Source organism: Salmo salar, chromosome ssa08 (genome assembly GCF_905237065.1).
Source record: "Salmo salar chromosome ssa08, Ssal_v3.1, whole genome shotgun sequence".
NCBI lineage: Eukaryota > Metazoa > Chordata > Actinopteri > Salmoniformes > Salmonidae > Salmo > Salmo salar.
In genome coordinates, this window is record NC_059449.1 from 23201537 (window position 1) to 23218561 (window position 17025).

At 44.5% G+C, this 17025-nt stretch overlaps 1 protein-coding gene across 1 annotated transcript in view; it reads left to right on the plus strand.

The window, feature by feature from the left end:
• LOC123744217 (CD5 antigen-like) overlaps window positions 1-14895 on the plus strand; it is an 88417-nt gene extending 73522 nt beyond the window's left edge. Inside the window, exons 3-8 of the mRNA XM_045723008.1 lie at window positions 5940-6251; window positions 6678-6953; window positions 7079-7363; window positions 13793-14113; window positions 14217-14305; window positions 14433-14895. Coding sequence (XP_045578964.1) covers window positions 6044-6251; window positions 6678-6953; window positions 7079-7363; window positions 13793-14113; window positions 14217-14305; window positions 14433-14567 — 1314 coding nt within the window. The 5' untranslated portion in view covers window positions 5940-6043 and the 3' untranslated portion in view covers window positions 14568-14895. The remainder of the gene's footprint in view (window positions 1-5939; window positions 6252-6677; window positions 6954-7078; window positions 7364-13792; window positions 14114-14216; window positions 14306-14432) is intronic.
• The last annotated feature ends 2130 nt before the right edge of the window (window positions 14896-17025 follow it).

Sequence of the window (17025 nt, forward strand, 5' to 3'; positions counted from 1 at the left end):
AGAAACCCATTTCATGAAGCTCCAGACAAACAGTTCTTGTGCTGAAGTTGCTTCCAGAGGAAGTGTGGAACTCGGTAGTGAGTGTTGCAACCGAGGAAAGATGATTTTTACACGCGATGCACTTCAGCACTCGCGGTCCCATTCTGTGAGCTTGTGTGAGCTATGACTTCCTGGCTAAGCCACTGCTGCTCCTAGACATATCCACTTCACAATAACAGCCCTTACAGTTGACCGGGGCAGCTAAAGCAGGGTACAAATGATGAACTGACTTGTTGGAAAGGTAGCATCCTATGATGGTGCCATGTTGATTGTCACTGAGTTCTTCAGTAAGGCCATTCTACAGTCAATGTTTGTCTATGGAGATTGCATGGCGGTGTGCTCAATTTTATTCACAGGTCAGGAACAGGTGTGGCTGAAATAGCCAAATCCACTAATTTGAAGGGGTGTCCACATACTTTTGTATATACTGTAAGGTGTAGCTGGGTCGGCCCGTCCTCCTCCACCAACCCAACACATCCCACTCAGCTTTAGGATCTTAGTGAAACATTCATTATTGGTTTCAGGTGTGTTAGGTCAAGGCCAGAGTGACAACCCACAGGACAGCAGACCACCAGGGCAGGACTGAACAACCCAGCAGCTATTGAAGACATGAAGTGGTCATGTTTTTAATACAGACTCCTTTTGTCGTACAGTATTCCATATAAGGCATCCTGACCTCATGAAAGTTGACCAGTAAATCAAATCCAGTGATACATAACGAGACATTTCTGCCATCCATTGTGACATTGTTGGAGGATAACCAACCTTCTAATTAATGATAATGCATTTCTCAGCCTCTATAAATGGTTGGTTACACAGTTTCTTCTGATAACAGTCTCCGGTATCAACATTTCCAAGCCAACAAATACAGGGAGAATCTGTAGACATGCTGAGATAAGACCATAACATACGCAACTATGCAAATATGTGGGGGGGGGGGGTCTCTTTTAATCAACCACAAGGCTACCTTGGGGGAAGGGAGGGAGTAATGGTAAGAACCAGAGAGAGGGGAGGGAAGGGGGAGGACAAGATGGAGGAGGGGGGGAGAGAGAAAATATCATTGTATCACTGACTTCTCACCAGTGATGTCATCATGACCAGTAACCTGTTCCTCTCTTGGCCCAGTCCAGCCTGACCCTGACATATAGCATCAGACCTGTTGAATTGACTTGGGTAACAGACCTCTAGCTTCTACACCACATCCCCCCTTCTCCTGCTCTAACATGAGACCTCATCAGTACTCATTTTGGGTGCTGGTACTGTTTATATTTAGGTGCTGGAACATTAAGCCAATATTCTATAAGAGGTGAACTCAAGCAGTAGACAGTTAGAGGTGATATTATAGGACACTATGTGAAACGTTGCTGCTCTGTCAGCAGTTTCCTGTGGAGTTTTTTTAACAGATCAGTTTGCTGTAGTGTGTTCAACCACTGATCCAAGATAAGTTGCTAAGAGAGATAAGGGGAGGGAGAGAGGAGGGTAGAGGAGAGAGGAGAACAGATGAGTGAGGAGTGTTGGGGAGAGAGGAGGGTAGAGGAGAGAGGAGGGTTGAGGAGAGAGGAGTGTAGAGGAGAGAGGAGTGTAGAGGAGAGAGGAGTGTAGAGGAGAGAGGAGGGTAGAGGAGAGAGGAGGGTAGAGGAGAGAGGAGGGTAGAGGAGAGAGGAGGGTAGAGGAGAGAGAAGGACAGAGGAGAGAGGAGTGTTGGGGAGAGAGGAGGGCAGAGGAGGGTGGAGGAGAGAGGAGTGTTGGGGAGAGAGGAGGGCAGAGGAGAGAGGGTGTAGGGGAGAGAGGAGTGTTGGGGAGAGAGGAGGGCAGAGGAGAGAGGAGGGTAGAGGAGAGACATATTTGTGGAGGAGAGAGAAATATTAAAGGAAGGGAGATATATTTTAATAACTGACTTCTCACCAGTGATATCATCCTAACCAGTAATCGTTTCCGCTGTTGGCCCAGCTCAGCTTGACTTCTGACCTCTGGAACTGAACTATAGAGAAAAAAAAGAAAAGCTGATCTATTAAACTAGATATACTGTAAACTCATCTGCAAATAGATGTTCACATGGAAGTGGAATGTGTGTACACATGGGTGTTGTTACACCATACCAGCGATAAGTCTATCTTCCCCATCACATCATGAAAGGTCATGTTGATGTTCATTTCTCGTCTCTCCCCAACAATCACAAACAGTTAACATTAAAAACACAAAAGTTTCAAAAGAGAAAGTATATTAAAAATAACATATATTAACTATATACAAAAATGAAACACTCCACTAGGGCCCTCTCAGCCAGCCCGCTCCACTAGGGCCCTCTCAGCCAGCCCGCTCCACTAGGGCCCTCTCAGCCAGCCCGCTCCACTAGGGCCCTCTCAGCCAGCCCGCTCCACTAGGGGCCCTCTCAGCCAGCCCGCTCCACTAGGGCCCTCTCAGCCAGCCCGCTCCACTAGGGCCCTCTCAGCCAGCCCGCTCCACTAGGGCCCTCTCAGCCAGCTGGCTCCACTAGGGCCCTCTCACCCAGCCCGCTCCACTAGGGCCCTCTCACCCAGCCCGCTCCACTAGGGCCCTCTCACCCAGCCCGCTCCACTAGGGCCCTCTCAGCCAGCCCGCTCCACTAGGGCCCTCTCAGCCAGCCCGCTCCACTAGGGCCCTCTCAGCCAGCTGGCTCCACTAGGGCCCTCTCAGCCAGCTGGCTCCACTAGGGCCCTCTCAGCCAGCCCGCTCCACTAGGGCCCTCTCAGCCAGCCCGCTCCACTACGGCCCTCTCAGCCAGCTGGCTCCACTAAGGCCCTCTCAGCCAGCCCGCTCCACTAGGGCCCTCTCAGCCAGCTGGCTCAACTAGGGCCCTCTCAGCCAGCTGGCTCCACTAGGGCCCCTCTCACCCAGCCCGCTCCACTAGGGCCCTCTCAGCCAGCCCGCTCCACTGGGGCCCTCTCAGCCAGCTGGCTCCACTAGGGCCCTCTCAGCCAGCTGGCTCCACTAGGGCCCCTCTCAGCCAGCCCGCTCCACTAGGGCCCTCTCACCCAGCCCGCTCCACTAGGGCCCTCTCAGCCAGCCCGCTCCACTAGGGCCCTCTCAGCCAGCCCGCTCCACTAGGGCCCTCTCAGCCAGCCTGCTCCACTAGGGCCCTCGCAGCTAGCCCACTCCACTAGGGCCCTCTCAGCCAGCCCGCTCCACTAGGGCCCTCTCACCCAGCCCGCTCCACTAGGGCCCTCTCAGCCAGCCCGCTCCACTAGGGCCCTCTCAGCCAGCCCGCTCCACTAGGGCCCTCTCAGCCAGCCCGCTCCACTAGGGCCCTCTCAGCCAGCTCCAAAAATGTGGGATGTATTCCAGCAAAGCCACTACACAACACAATACTAAACAATGAATTAAATGCAATATACCACTGCTACACCTGGCTATCAGCGGAGCCTTGTCTGGCAGCGAAACAGTTCATTCAGCCTCATTTACTGCCTTATAGAAACAAATAGCTGATATGGCTGACTTGCTTAAACAAATGTGGTTTCTACTGACAATTGAGATGTACAAATTATGTATTGTGCAGATGATTACGGGTCTCGTCCCGTGTTGTATCATTGTGCGCGTGTGTTTTCGGGTCTCGTCCCGTGTATTTATTCGAGGGACTCTTCGCTCTTTTGTTTGGGTCTCAACCCTGTGTTTTGTGTACGTTTTTGTTTGGTCTTCGTTCCCGTGCCTTTACATTGCATGCTGTAATTTGGGTATCATAAAAAACCCTATTATGCATTCCTGCGCTTCTCTCCCACCCCTTTTACCAACGTGACAGTGGGCAAATGTTGTCATCAAAGTCTGGCATTCTCTGTGTTTATGGTGCTTTCAAGACAGCTGAAAACTCTGAAAAAACAAGGTCGAATCATGATTACGTCAGGCCGATGCTCTAGAAAGAGGCCCGAATACCAGACTTACAATTCCGAGTTGGATGACCATTCAAAACGTATTTTCCCAGTCGGAGCTCGTTTCTTCCCAGTTCTGAGTTAACAGTTTTTTTTGAGGGCAGCAAAAATCATGCTGGATTGACAGCATGGCCAAGGCAGAGACCCTTAACTTCTCAGGGCTGCGTGCTACCGTCCCACCCACGGTTCACACTATTCAACAGCCAGTGAAAATTCAGAGCGCCAAATTCAAAACAACAAAATGTCATAATTCTAAGTTCTCACATATACAACTATTTTACACCATTTTAAAGATAAACCTCTCCTTAATCCAACCACATTGTCCGATTTCAAAAAGGCTTTACGGCGAAAGCATAAAGTTAGATTATGTTAGGAGAGCAACAACACAAGAAAAACCACACAGCCATTTTCCAAGCAGGAGAGGGGTCACAAAAACCAGAAATTCAGCTAAAATTAAGCACTAACCTTTGACGATCTTCATCCGATGACACTCCTAGGACTCAATGTTAGACAATACATGTATGTTTTGTTCGATAAAGTTCAAATTTATATCCAAAAACAGCATTTTACATTGGCGCGTGATGTTCAGAAAATATTTTGCCTCCAATACTGCCGGTGAATCAGCACAACAATTTACAAAAATACTCATCATAAACATTGATAAAATATTAAACTGTTATTCAAAGAATTACAGATAAACATCTCCTTTATGCAACCGCTGTGACAGATTTCAAAAAAGCTTCACGGGGAAAGCACACTTTGCAATAATCTGAGTACGCGCTCAGAAAACCAAACCAGCAATACAGATACCTGCCATTTTGGAGTCATCTAAAATCATAAATAGCATTATAAATATTCACTTACCTTTGATGATCTTCACCAGAAGGCACTTCCAAGAATCCCAGGTCCACAATAAATGTTGTTTTGTTCGATAAAGTCCATAATTTATGTCCAAATACCTCCTTGTTGTTTGCACGTTCAGTGAGCTACTCCAATTGTAGGAAGTGCACCCAAAATTTCACGACGAAAAGTCAAAAAAGTTATATTTACATTCGTTGAAACATGTCAAACGTTGTATAGCATCAATCTTTAGGGCCTTTTTAACATAAAACTTCAATAATATTCCAACCGGACGATTCCAATGTCTTGAAAAACGTTATGGAACACAGCTACCTCATCACGTTAATGCGCACCACAAAACTCATGTCATTTTCTGAGTCACCAACTTCCCGGCCTTCTTGTTCACTCTGTGTTCACCGCAAAAGCCTGAAACTAGGTTCTAAAGACTGTTGACATCTAGTGGAAGCCTTAGGAAGTGCAAAATGAACCCTAAGTCACTGTGTGTTAGATAGGCAATGACTTGAAGACTTGAGACTACAAGCATCAGATTTCCCACTTCCTGGTTGAATTTTTCTCAGGTTTTTGCCTGCCATATGAGTTCTGTTATACTCACAGACACCATTCAAACAGTTTTAGAAAGTTTAGAGTGTTTTCTATCCAAATCTACTAATTATATGCATAATCTCGTTTCTGGGCAAGAGTAGTAACCAGTTTAAATTGGGTACGTTTTTATCCAGCCGTGCAAATACTGCCCCCTAGCCCCAACAGGTTAAAGAAAAAATCTTTGTCCAAACGAGGTGAGTAATCGCTGTCCTGATATACAGAAGCTCTTTTCGGTCATAAGAGACGGTGGCAGAAATGTTATATACAAAATAAGTTACAAATAACGCGAAAAAAAAAATTGGTTAGGAGCCCGTAAAAAGGCAGCCATTTCCTCCGGCGCCATTCCTGGGATATAGCAGTTCAATATTAGTCAACTTTATTATCCCACATGGAGAAATTCATGTGTCTATACAAACCATTCTAAACCCCAATCACAAGTAGTGTTTTATGGAACTACTAATACTTGTCAACCACAAAGCATTACTGCTGTTAGAATAACAGAATCACTGTCATCATCTGTCCTCACCACTGTGTTTTCCTCTCTGCTGTTTACAGCTGAACTCTCAGTCAGACTGGTGAATGGGACCACTTCCTGTTCTGGGACAGTGGAAGTCTTCTACAGAGGAGAGTGGTTGGGTCTATGTTCTAGGTGGTGGGGCATGATGAGAGAGGTTAAGGTTGTGTGTAGAGAGCTGGACTGTGGGAATCCTGTAGCTGAATCTAGAGGACTTCTGTTTGAAGATGGAAGAAGAAGAGTCACACTAAGTAGTTGCTATGGAGATGAGTCTTCTATAAGACAGTGTGTGATCATAGGAAGAGAGCCGAGTGTCTGTAATGGGGGATATTATCATCATGTGATCTGTTCAGGTAAGAGACTGGTCATATTCAGAGATTAATTTATACATTTTACAGTATTACCGTGTATCATGTTTTATGTGTTTTTATTTCATTTAAATAGAGGGAGAGATGTCAGATGTATTTAAACATTATATTTGTGTTTGTCATATTGGTTTATGGGAGATGTTCATGGGCAGATCATTACAGTTCAGATGGTACTGAAGTGAAGCTTCCTGATGGATGTCCAGCTGTTTATTTTCTATAAAGTGAAGTGAACTTATTCCTGTCTCCTAATTGCATTATTCCCAACCCTATTCTGAGTGACTAAGAACCCATTTCTACCTCTTACAGTATCAAATATAGCAAACTACAATATGTTATTCAACATTAGTGTCTAGTCTATGAACGTGTCATCAACAAAACTGATTGAATGTTCAACCAAGTCTTTTTCTCCAGAGTCTGTGCGGCTTGTGGATGGAGCTGGTCTCTGCTCTGGGAGAGTGGAGGTGAAGTCCAATCAGTCCTGGGTCTCAGTGTGTGAAGCTGACTTTGACCGGCAGGATGCAGAGGTAGTCTGTGGTGAGCTTGGCTGTGAGGCTCCTGCAGCTCTACAGACCTGGGATAAAGAGTTCCAGTGTAAAGGCAAAGAGTCCCTTCTCCTGGACTGTGACACCTCAGACAGAAAAAACAACACCTGTCTACCTGGTAATGCTGTTGGACTCACCTGCTCAGGTAAGAAACAGTTTGTCACTCAATCAACATTGTTTCTCACCTGGAGTAAAGAATATGAGAGACAATATAGGTGTGTTTTAGTGAGAAAATAGTAAGATTACTGTCTCTCTCTTTTCTTTTCTCAGAGCCTGATGATGTGAGGCTGGTGGGAGGAGGCAGTCGCTGTGCTGGTAGAGTGGAGAGGAACGACCAGGGAGAGTGGAGGACTGTGGGAGCTGTGGAGTGGGACAGGGCCAGTACACGTGTCGCTGCAGTAGTGTGTAGACAGCTGGGTTGTGGCTCCACTGTTTCAGTACTACCTGGAAGCACCACTAGAGTGTTTGGAGTTATCTGTAATGGGTCTGAGCCTGCACTGAGGGAGTGTGGGAGAACCTTTGCTCTCAGTTCTGGATTCACAGTGATCTGCTCAGGTAATAACAAGATATACTGTGGTGGTTTCGGCGCCAAGATCTTTGTAAGGCGGTTTACACAAACACACACCACCAGTCCAAGTGAAGGGTTAAACCGGTTTATTACTATCAGGCTTCGGCAACGTTCCTGATATACAAAAACTCAACCCTCGTTGAAATCTTAATTTCCTTTCTTCTTAAAACTCCAGAGCCCATTTGAATACTCTTTTTCCACTGTTGCATATTTGGTTTCGCCGGCAATCAACTTACGGCTAATGTACAGCACAGGATGTTCCTCTCCATCAACTTCCTGCGAGAGTACAGCTCCAATTCCAATGTCTGATGCATCTGTCTGTACAATCAGAGGTTTCGAGAAATCCGGCAAATACGACATAGGGGCAGTGCACATGGCTGTTTTCAGGTTCTGAAATGCCTCTTCAGCCGGGTGGCAGGTTGGGCCTTACCGTTCAGGTCAAACAGGAGTCCTGAAATGATGCATAACCCTGGATGAAAAGTCTAATAACCGTTTATTCCCAGGAAAGCCCGTACCTGTTATTTACTGGTCGAGGCCAATTCTGGATCGCAGTGACCGTCTTCACTTTTTTTCTTTTTATTTCACCTTTATTTAACCAGGTAGGCCAGTTGAGTTCTCATTTACAACTGCGACCTGGCCAAGATAAAGCAAAGCAGTGCGACACAAACAACAACAGAGCTACACATGAATAATAAGGGGATGAGGTAGTCGGTGTGCTATTTAGAGATTGGCTGTGTACAGGTACAGTGATCGGTAAGCTGAAGGAAAGGCGGCCAAAGAAAGTGTTGGCTTTGGGGATGACCAGTGCAATATACCTGCTGGAGTGCGTGCTACGGGTGGGTGTTGTTATGGTGACCAGTGAGCTGAGATAAGGCGGGTCTTTGCCTAGTAAAGACTTATAGATGACCTGGAGCCAGTGGGTTTGGCGACGGATATGTAGTGAGGGCCAGCCAACGAGAGCATAGAGGTCGCAGTGGTGGGTAGTATATGGGGCTTTGGTGATAAAATGGATGCCACGGTGATAGACTACATCCAGTTTGCTGAGTAGAGTATTGGGGGCTATTTTGTAAATGACATTGCCGAAGTCAAGGATCGGTAAGATAGTCCGTTTTACGGGGGTATGTTTGGCAGCTTGAGTGAAGGAGGCTTTGTTGCGAAATAGGAAGCCGATTCTAGATTTCATTTTGGATTGGAGATGCTTAATGTGAGTCTGGAAGGACAGTTTACAGTCTAACCAGACACCTAGGTATTTGTAGTTGTCCACATATTCTAGGTCCGAACCGTCTTGAGTAGTGATGCTAGTCAGGCAGGAGGGTGCAGGCAGCAATCGGTTGAAGAGCATGCACTTAGTTTTACTAGCATTTAAAAGCAGTTGGAGGCCACGGAAGGAGTGTTATATGGCGTTGAAGCTCGTTTGGAGGTTTGTTAGCACAATGTCCAAAGAAGGGCCAGATGTATACAGAATGGTGTCGTCTGCGTAGAGGTGGATCAGAGAATCACCAGCAGCAAGAGCAACATCATTGATATATACAGAGAAAAGAGTCAGCCTGAGAATTGAACCCTGTGGCACCCCCATAGAGACTGTCCAGACAACAGGCCCCCCGATCTGACACACTGAACTCTGAGAAGTAGTTGGTGAACCAGGCGAAGCAGTCATTTGAGAAGCCAAGGCTATTGAGTCTGCCGATAAGAATGCGGTGATTGACAGCGTCGAAAGCCTTGTCCAGGTCGATGAAGACGGCTGCACAGTATTGTCTTTTATCAATGGCGGTTATGATATTGTTTAGGACCTTGAGCGTGGCTGGGGTGCACCCATGACCAGCTCGGAAACCAGATTGCATAGTGGAGAAGGAACAGTGGGATTCGAAATGGTCTGTGATCTGTTTATTAACTTGGCTTTCGAAAATTTTAGAAAGGCAGGGCAGGATGGATATAGGTCTATAAGAGTTTGGGTCTAGAGTGTCACCCCCTTTGAAGAGGGGGATGACTGCGGAAGCTTTTCAATCTTTGGGGATCTCAGATGATTCGAAAGAGAGATTGGATAGGCTAGTAATAGGGGTTGAAACAATTTTGGCAGATAATTTTAGAAAGAGAGGTTCCAGATTATCTAGCCCAGCTTATTTGTAGTGATCCAGATTTTGCAGTTCTTTCAGAACATAAACTCTGAATTTGGGTGAAGGAGAAATGGTGGGGGGTTGGGCAAGTGGCTGCAGGGGGTGCTGACATGTTGGCGAGGGTAGGGGTAGCCAGGTGGAAAGCATGGCCAGCCGTGGAAAAATGCTTATTGAAATTATCGATTATCGTAGATTTATCGGTGGTGACAGTGTTTCCTATCCTCAGTGCAGTGGGCAGCTGGGAGGAGGTGCTCTTATTCTCCATGGACTTTACAGTGTCCCAAATTTTGGGGGAATTAGTGCACAGGAAGCAAATTTCTGTTTGAGAAAGCTAGACTTAGCTTTCCTAACTGACTGTGTATATTGGTTCCTGACATCCCTGAAAAGTGGCATGTCGCGGGGGATATTCGATGCTAATGCAGAACGCCACAGGATGTTTTGGTGCTGGTCAATGCCAGTCAAATCTGGGGTGAACCAAGGGTTATATCTGTTCTTAGTTCTACATTTTTTTGAATGGGGCATGTTTATTTAAGATGGAGAGGAAAGCACTTTTGAAGAGCAACAAGGCATCCTCTACTGAAAGAATGAGGTCAATATCCTTTTGATTTGAAGCAATTGACAATAATCTTTCATCACCTTGGACATGAACACCGTATCTTGGTCCGTTAGGATCTCTCGGGGTAAACCTACCCTGGAAAACATCTGTAGCAGCTCTCTGGCGATGCTCTTGGTGTTAGCACTACGCAGGGGAATAGCCTCGGGATACCTGGTGGCATAATCCACTACGACCAGTATATGTTGAAAACCCTTTGCAGACCGTGGTAATTGTCCAATTAAATCCATAGCAATTATATTGAATGGTGTGTCTATCACTGGCAATGGGATTAAGGGATTTCATAAATCAGGGAGGGGTGAGGTTCTCTGACAGTCAGGACACCCCTGACAATACCTTACCACATCCGCATACACCCCCAGTCAGACGAAGGTTCAGCGTTGTCCTCCGAAACTGGGTTGGGACCAACAGCTGCTTCACAGTGACATCATTGGACTTTGTGACCTGGTATAAGGTGGGGGGGGGGATGGTGAGTACATTAGCAGGATTTACAGGTACACAATCTATTACCTTGACATAGTGTGGGGTCTTTCAGCTGAGCAGTACCAAACCTTCCCCTATATGGTGTTAACTCAAAAGGAAAAATCTCATTGGCATAAAAATTCTGGCCCCTCGCCCTGCACTTCCTGTTCCTTCCACCATTTCTTGCCCATTTACCCCAAATGGGTTTCCTGCCTCTTCGTCGTTTCATTCCCCTTCTTCTCCCAAGAGAACTCGAGCGTCGGCTATGGAGTCAGGCAGGTAAGTACCAACTTGTACATTTTCCTTTCATAGGTCAGGGAGTACTTTGGTAGCGGTTTCATTTTATTTTCACTGGACAATGTACCTGGCATGCCCTATTACTGGCACAGCCATCTCCTTTGTCCTGTATTCCTTTCCACAATTTTTGAAAATATGGACAGTCGCGACCCAGTAGCACGGGATATATATATAATGTCACAAAAACCCAGAAGACAGCTAAATGCAGCACTAACCTTTGATGATCTTCATCAGATGACACACCTAGGACATTATGTTATACAATACATGCATGTTTTGTTCAATCAAGTTCATATTTATATAAAAAAAACAGCTTTTTACATTAGCATGTGACGTTCAGAACTAGCATACCCCCCGCAAACTTCCGGGGAATTTGCTAACAATTTACTAAATTACTCACGATAAACGTTCACAAAAAGCATAACAATTATTTTAAGAATTATAGATACAGAACTCCTCTATGCACTCGATATGTCCGATTTTAAAATAGCTTTTTGGTGAAAGCACATTTTGCAATATTCTAAGTACATAGCCCAGCCATCACGGGCTAGCTATTTAGACACCCGGCAAGTTTAGCACTCACCAATATCAGATTTACTATTATAAAAGTTTGATTACCTTTTGTTGTCTTCATCAGAATGCACTCCCAGGACTGCTACTTCAATAACAAATGTCGGTTTGGTCCAAAATAATCCATCGTTATATCCGAATAGCGGCGTTTTGTTCGTGCGTCCCAGACACTATCTGAAAGGGTAAATAAGGGTCGCGCGCATGGCGCAATTCGTGACAAAAAAAATCGAAATATTCCATTACCGTACTTCGAAGCATGTCAACCGCTGTTTAAAATCAATTTTTATGCAATTTATCTCGTAAAAAAAAGCGATAATATTCCGACCGGGAATCTCCTTTTCGGCAAACAGAGGAAAAATCACAAAGACGGGGGGCGGCCAGGTCACGCGCCTAAGCCCACAGTCCCTTGATCGGCCACTTGAGAAAGGCGATAATGTGTTTCAGCCTGGGGCTGGGATGACGACATTCTGTTTTTTCCCGGGCTCTGAGCGCCCATGGAAGACGTAGGAAGTGTCACGTTAGAGCAGAGATCCTTAGTAAAAGATAGAGATGGCAAAGAAGTTCAAGAAATGGTCAGACAGGCCACTTCCTGTAAAGGAATCTCTCAGGTTTTGACCTGCCATTTGAGTTCTGTTATACTCACAGACACCATTCAAACAGTTTTAGAAACTTTGGAGTGTTTTCTATCCAAAGCCAATAATTATATGCATATTCTAGTTACTGGGCAGGAGTAGTAACCAGATTAAATTGGGTACGTTTTTTATCCAGCCGTGAAAATACTGCCCCCTAGCCATAACAGGTTAAGGAAAGCCTCAACCTCATCATCCGGTGTCATTTTCTGCAGATACCGAGTGGCCACGATGGGTAGACCAGCGGTCTGTTGAGTAATTTTCACTGCAGTGATTTCATCAGTTAACTTTGTATGTCCATATTCATCTGCAGTTGACACTTCTTTCGTTCCTCCAATAACAAGTGATTGGTTTCCGCTTGCTGCCCATTGGCTTCTTGTTGCATGTTACTGGAAGTGACTAATTGCTTCAACAGATCTTCCATTGTAGTCTGTCCTTTAAAACCTCCTTCTTCACCGTATGCTTTGTCTTCTCCAATAACCTCCTACTCCTTTACCTGCCAGGGTCAAAGAAAAAAAAAACAGGGCGCAGTTAAGTAGAGGCCCTGATTGGTTTCACCTGTCTGCAGTTTGGCTCTGATTACACCTGGAGACAGGTGTGGCTGTTCTGCTGCAGTCTAGAAGTACTTCCCTGAGCTGTCCATAGTCCTGCCTCAGGAGAATACTTTACAGTGCTGTCCGTAGTCCTGCCTCTGGAGAATACTTTACAGTGTTGTCCGTGGTCCTGCCTCTGGAGAATACTTTACAGTGTTGTCCGTGGTCCTCCCTCTGGAGAATACTTTACAGTGTTGTCCGTGGTCCTCCCTCTGGAGAATACTTTACAGTGTTGTCCGTGGTCCTGGCAGCCAAAAAACTAAGAAACCTCGCAGGCACATAATGTCCATCCACCACAAAACCCCTGAAACCGCTACAATACAAAAGTATGCGGACACCCCTTCAAATGAGTACATTCTGCTATTTTATCACACCCATTGCTGACAGAGCACACAGCCATACAATGTCCATAGACAAAGATTGGCAGAATAATGGCCTTACTGAAGAGCTCAGTGACTTTCAACGTGGCACTGTCATAGGATGCCACCTTTCCAACAAGTCAGTTGATCAATTTCCTGCCGTGCTAGAGCTGCCCCGGTCAACTGTAAGTCCTGTGATTGTGAAGTGGAAACGTCTAGGAGCTACAACGGCTCAGCGGTAGGCCACATAATCGCACAGAACGGGACAGCCGAGTGCTGAAGAGCGTAGAGCGTAAGAATTCTTTGTCCTCGGTTGCAACACTCACTACAGACACACTTTTGGCTATGTAGTGTATTATAATTATATTCAACTGATTTCCTTCATTCATACAACTTCCTATCCACCTCTGTTTAGTTTGTCTGCTTTTCAAAATAGATCACTCAGTCAAGTAGGAATCAAAGACAACTTCAATATCCCAGAATGCTTTTGTATTTGAATGTTATCTCAGTGAACGTCTCTACTCACTACCACTGTCACATGTCATGTTATTGTCATATCTAAATGAGGAAAGTAGTTGAGGAGCTACGTTTTCTTTTTCTCTCCTCTTGTTCCAGATGTCCTGCTTAAGCCTGATATCAACATATGTTGTCTCAGTGACTGTAGGCCCACTACTCATGTTGTGAGGGAGGGTGGCTAGCACTGTTACATGCTGATGTTATTGTCATATCTATAGGAAACTAGTTGAAGAGGTTTTTCTTGTTCTCTGTTATTGTTACAGATCTCCTGGTCCAGCCTGATATCTCCCTGACTGACTCAATGGGAGGGGTCTCAGGGGGCCACCAGGGCCCCGAGGTGTTCAGGGGCTACAGCTTCACCATTACCTGCTCCACTCAGCCACAGTACCCAGGAGGCTCCTTCCTCCTCACGTTCACCGGCTCCAACAGAACCCAGACCCAGCCAGCTGTCAATCACTCTGCTGCCTTCCTCTTCCCTGCTGCAGATGACTCCCACCAAGGGAACTACAGATGTGTTTATGACAAATATGTTTTCTCTCATAACTTCTCCTCTGAGAGTGAGCTCCTCTCCCTCACCATCACAGGTAACTGAACATGAACCAGACTTATAACTTTGTCACTGACAGATTTCACACAGATCTATCTGGTGGTGATCAGTCCCCTCATCAAATGTGTTTCTGTTTGCAGCCTCTCCTCTGCCAGCCTTCATCATCAGACACGTTGTAGTGCTGCTGATCCTACCGACAGCCATCACCACCTCCTACCTGTACTACAAGGTAAAGACATTTTCTCAGACGTTACAAGTCATTTAAACTAGAGGGAGAGGGTGAGGGGGAGAGGGAGGGGGAGAGAATGGAGATACTAGAGAGTAAATGTCTGACTGTTGGTGCTGTGTCTCTCTAGCCCACCAGGAGGCAGAAGAGAGTGAACAGGGTGAGCAGCATGGATCTTTATGTCAATGCCATGGAGATGGTCTCTCTGAGCTCCAGAGCTGAAGCTGGACCGGGAGAGGAGAGAGCAGCCCAGGGGACGGAGTAGGAGTAGAATGAAGCTGACCCTACATGCTGATCTTAGGTCAGTTTTGTGTTTTAAATGGATGGTCAGCAGTGGACTGGTGTTTAAAATGTGGAGACAAACCTGAAGTGGTTCTAATTTTAATAACAAGTTCAGAATTAGTTTCTCTTTCTAGAGCCTTGGAAGAAATCTAAAAGGAGTGACTGCAACCACCATTATTCCTTTTAGTTTGGTTTTTACCACCAGAGAAACATGGGGTTCTGGGTAACATGGGGTTTTGGTAACATGGGTTTCTGGGTAACATGGGGTTTTGGGTAACATGGGGTTTTGGTAACATGGGCTTTTATGGTAACATGGGGTTTTGGGTAACATGGGGTTTCTGGGTAACATGGGTTTCTGGGTAACATGGGGTTTTGGGTAACATGGGGTTTGGGGTAACATGGGGTTGTGGTAACATGGGGTTTGGGGTAACATGGGGTTCTGGGTAACATGGGATTCTGGGTAACATGGGGTTCTGGGTAACATGGGGTTTGGAGTAACATGGGGTTTGATTATTTTAAGAGAGTAGCTCAATTACGTTTGTTTTGTGTTCCAGAATAAATTGCTTTTTGCTTTTGTCTTCATGTCTTTATCTTATTTAGTGTCTCTTAGATTCTTTATCTTATTTAGTGTCTCTTAGATTCTTTATCTTATTTAGTGTCTCTTAGATTCTTTATCTTATTTAGTGTCTCTTAGATTCTTTATCTTATTTAGTGTCTCTTAGATTCTTTATCTTATTTAGTGTCTCTTAGATTCTTTATCTTATTTAGTGTTCTCTTAGATTCTTTATCTTATTTAGTGTCTCTTAGATTCTTTATCTTATTTAGTGTCTCTTAGATTCTTTATCTTATTTAGTGTTCTCTTAGATTCTTTATCTTATTTAGTGTCTCTTAGAGTCTTTATCTTATTTAGTGTCTCTTAGATTCTTTATCTTATTTAGTGTCTCTTAGATTCTTTATCTTATTTAGTGTCTTAGATTCTTTATCTTATTTAGTGTCTCTTAGATTCTTTATCTTATTTAGTGTCTCTTAGATTCTTTATCTTATTTAGTGTCTCTTAGATTCTTTATCTTATTTAGTGTCTCTTAGATTCTTTATCTTATTTAGTGTCTCTTAGATTCTTTATCTTATTTAGTGTCTCTTAGATTCTTTATCTTATTTAGTGTCTCTTAGATTCTTTATCTTGAAGTGTTTCCATTATTAGTTCATGTATTATTATAATCATCTGGTCATTCTTTGTATTTTTAAACATTTTTTAATAAAGGGGTTTGTTGTTGTTTACCTCTCATGATGTTATTGATTATAAATGTTATGATATTGATTATGATGTAGATTATTGTGATGTTGTTAGTAGTATAAAGATAATAATGTTATTGATTATAAATGTTATGATATCGATTATTGATTACGATGTAGATTATTGTTATGATGTTGCTCTCTAAACTGTCATGTAATCAAATGCTTTTAATAAAATTACAGGCTGTCAGTCTTGTGTGATTCCCCTCTTGGACAGACTACAACATACAGTATGAATTAACTGAGATCAGTCTTGTGTGATTCCCCTCTTGCAGTATATGTTACAGGAATGACACCTCTCTACTGTTTATAATTCACTGTAGTATATGTTACAGGAATGACACCTCTCTACTGTTTACAATTCACTGCAGTATATGTTACAATAATGACACCTCTCTACTGTTTACAATTCACTGCAGTATATGTTACAATAATGACACCTCTCTACTGTTTACAATTCACTGCAGTATATGTTACAATAATGACACCTCTCTACTGTTTAGAATTCACTGCAGTATATGTTACAGGAATGACACCTCTACTGTTTATAATTCACTGCAGTATATGTTACAGGAATGACACCTCTCTACTGTTTATAATTCACTGCAGTATATGTTACAGGAATGACACCTCTCTACTGTTTAGAATTCACTGCAGTATATGTTACAGGAAGGACACCTCTCTACTGTTTACAATTCACTGCAGTATATGTTACAGGAATGACACCTCTCTACTGTTTACAATTCACTGCAGTATATGTTACAGGAATGAATCAGACATTGAGATTGAGGAGTGGAGAGTCAGGTGGGAGGAACATAATTCCTCTGTGGGGTTGAGGAGTGGAGAGTAAGGTGGGAGGAACATAATTCCTCTATGGGGTTGAGGAGTGGAGAGTCAGGTGAGAGGAACATAATTCCTCTGTGGGGTTGAGGAGTGGAGAGTAAGCTGGGAGGAACATAATTCCTCTATGGGGTTGAGGAGTGGAGAGTCAGGTGAGAGGAACATAATTCCTCTGTGGGGTTGAGGAGTGGAGAGTAAGGTGGGAGGAACATAATTCCTCAGTGGGGTTGAGGAGTGGAGAGTCAGGTGGGAGGAACATAATTCCTCTGTGGGGTTGAGGAGTGGAGAGTAAGGTGAGAGGAACATAA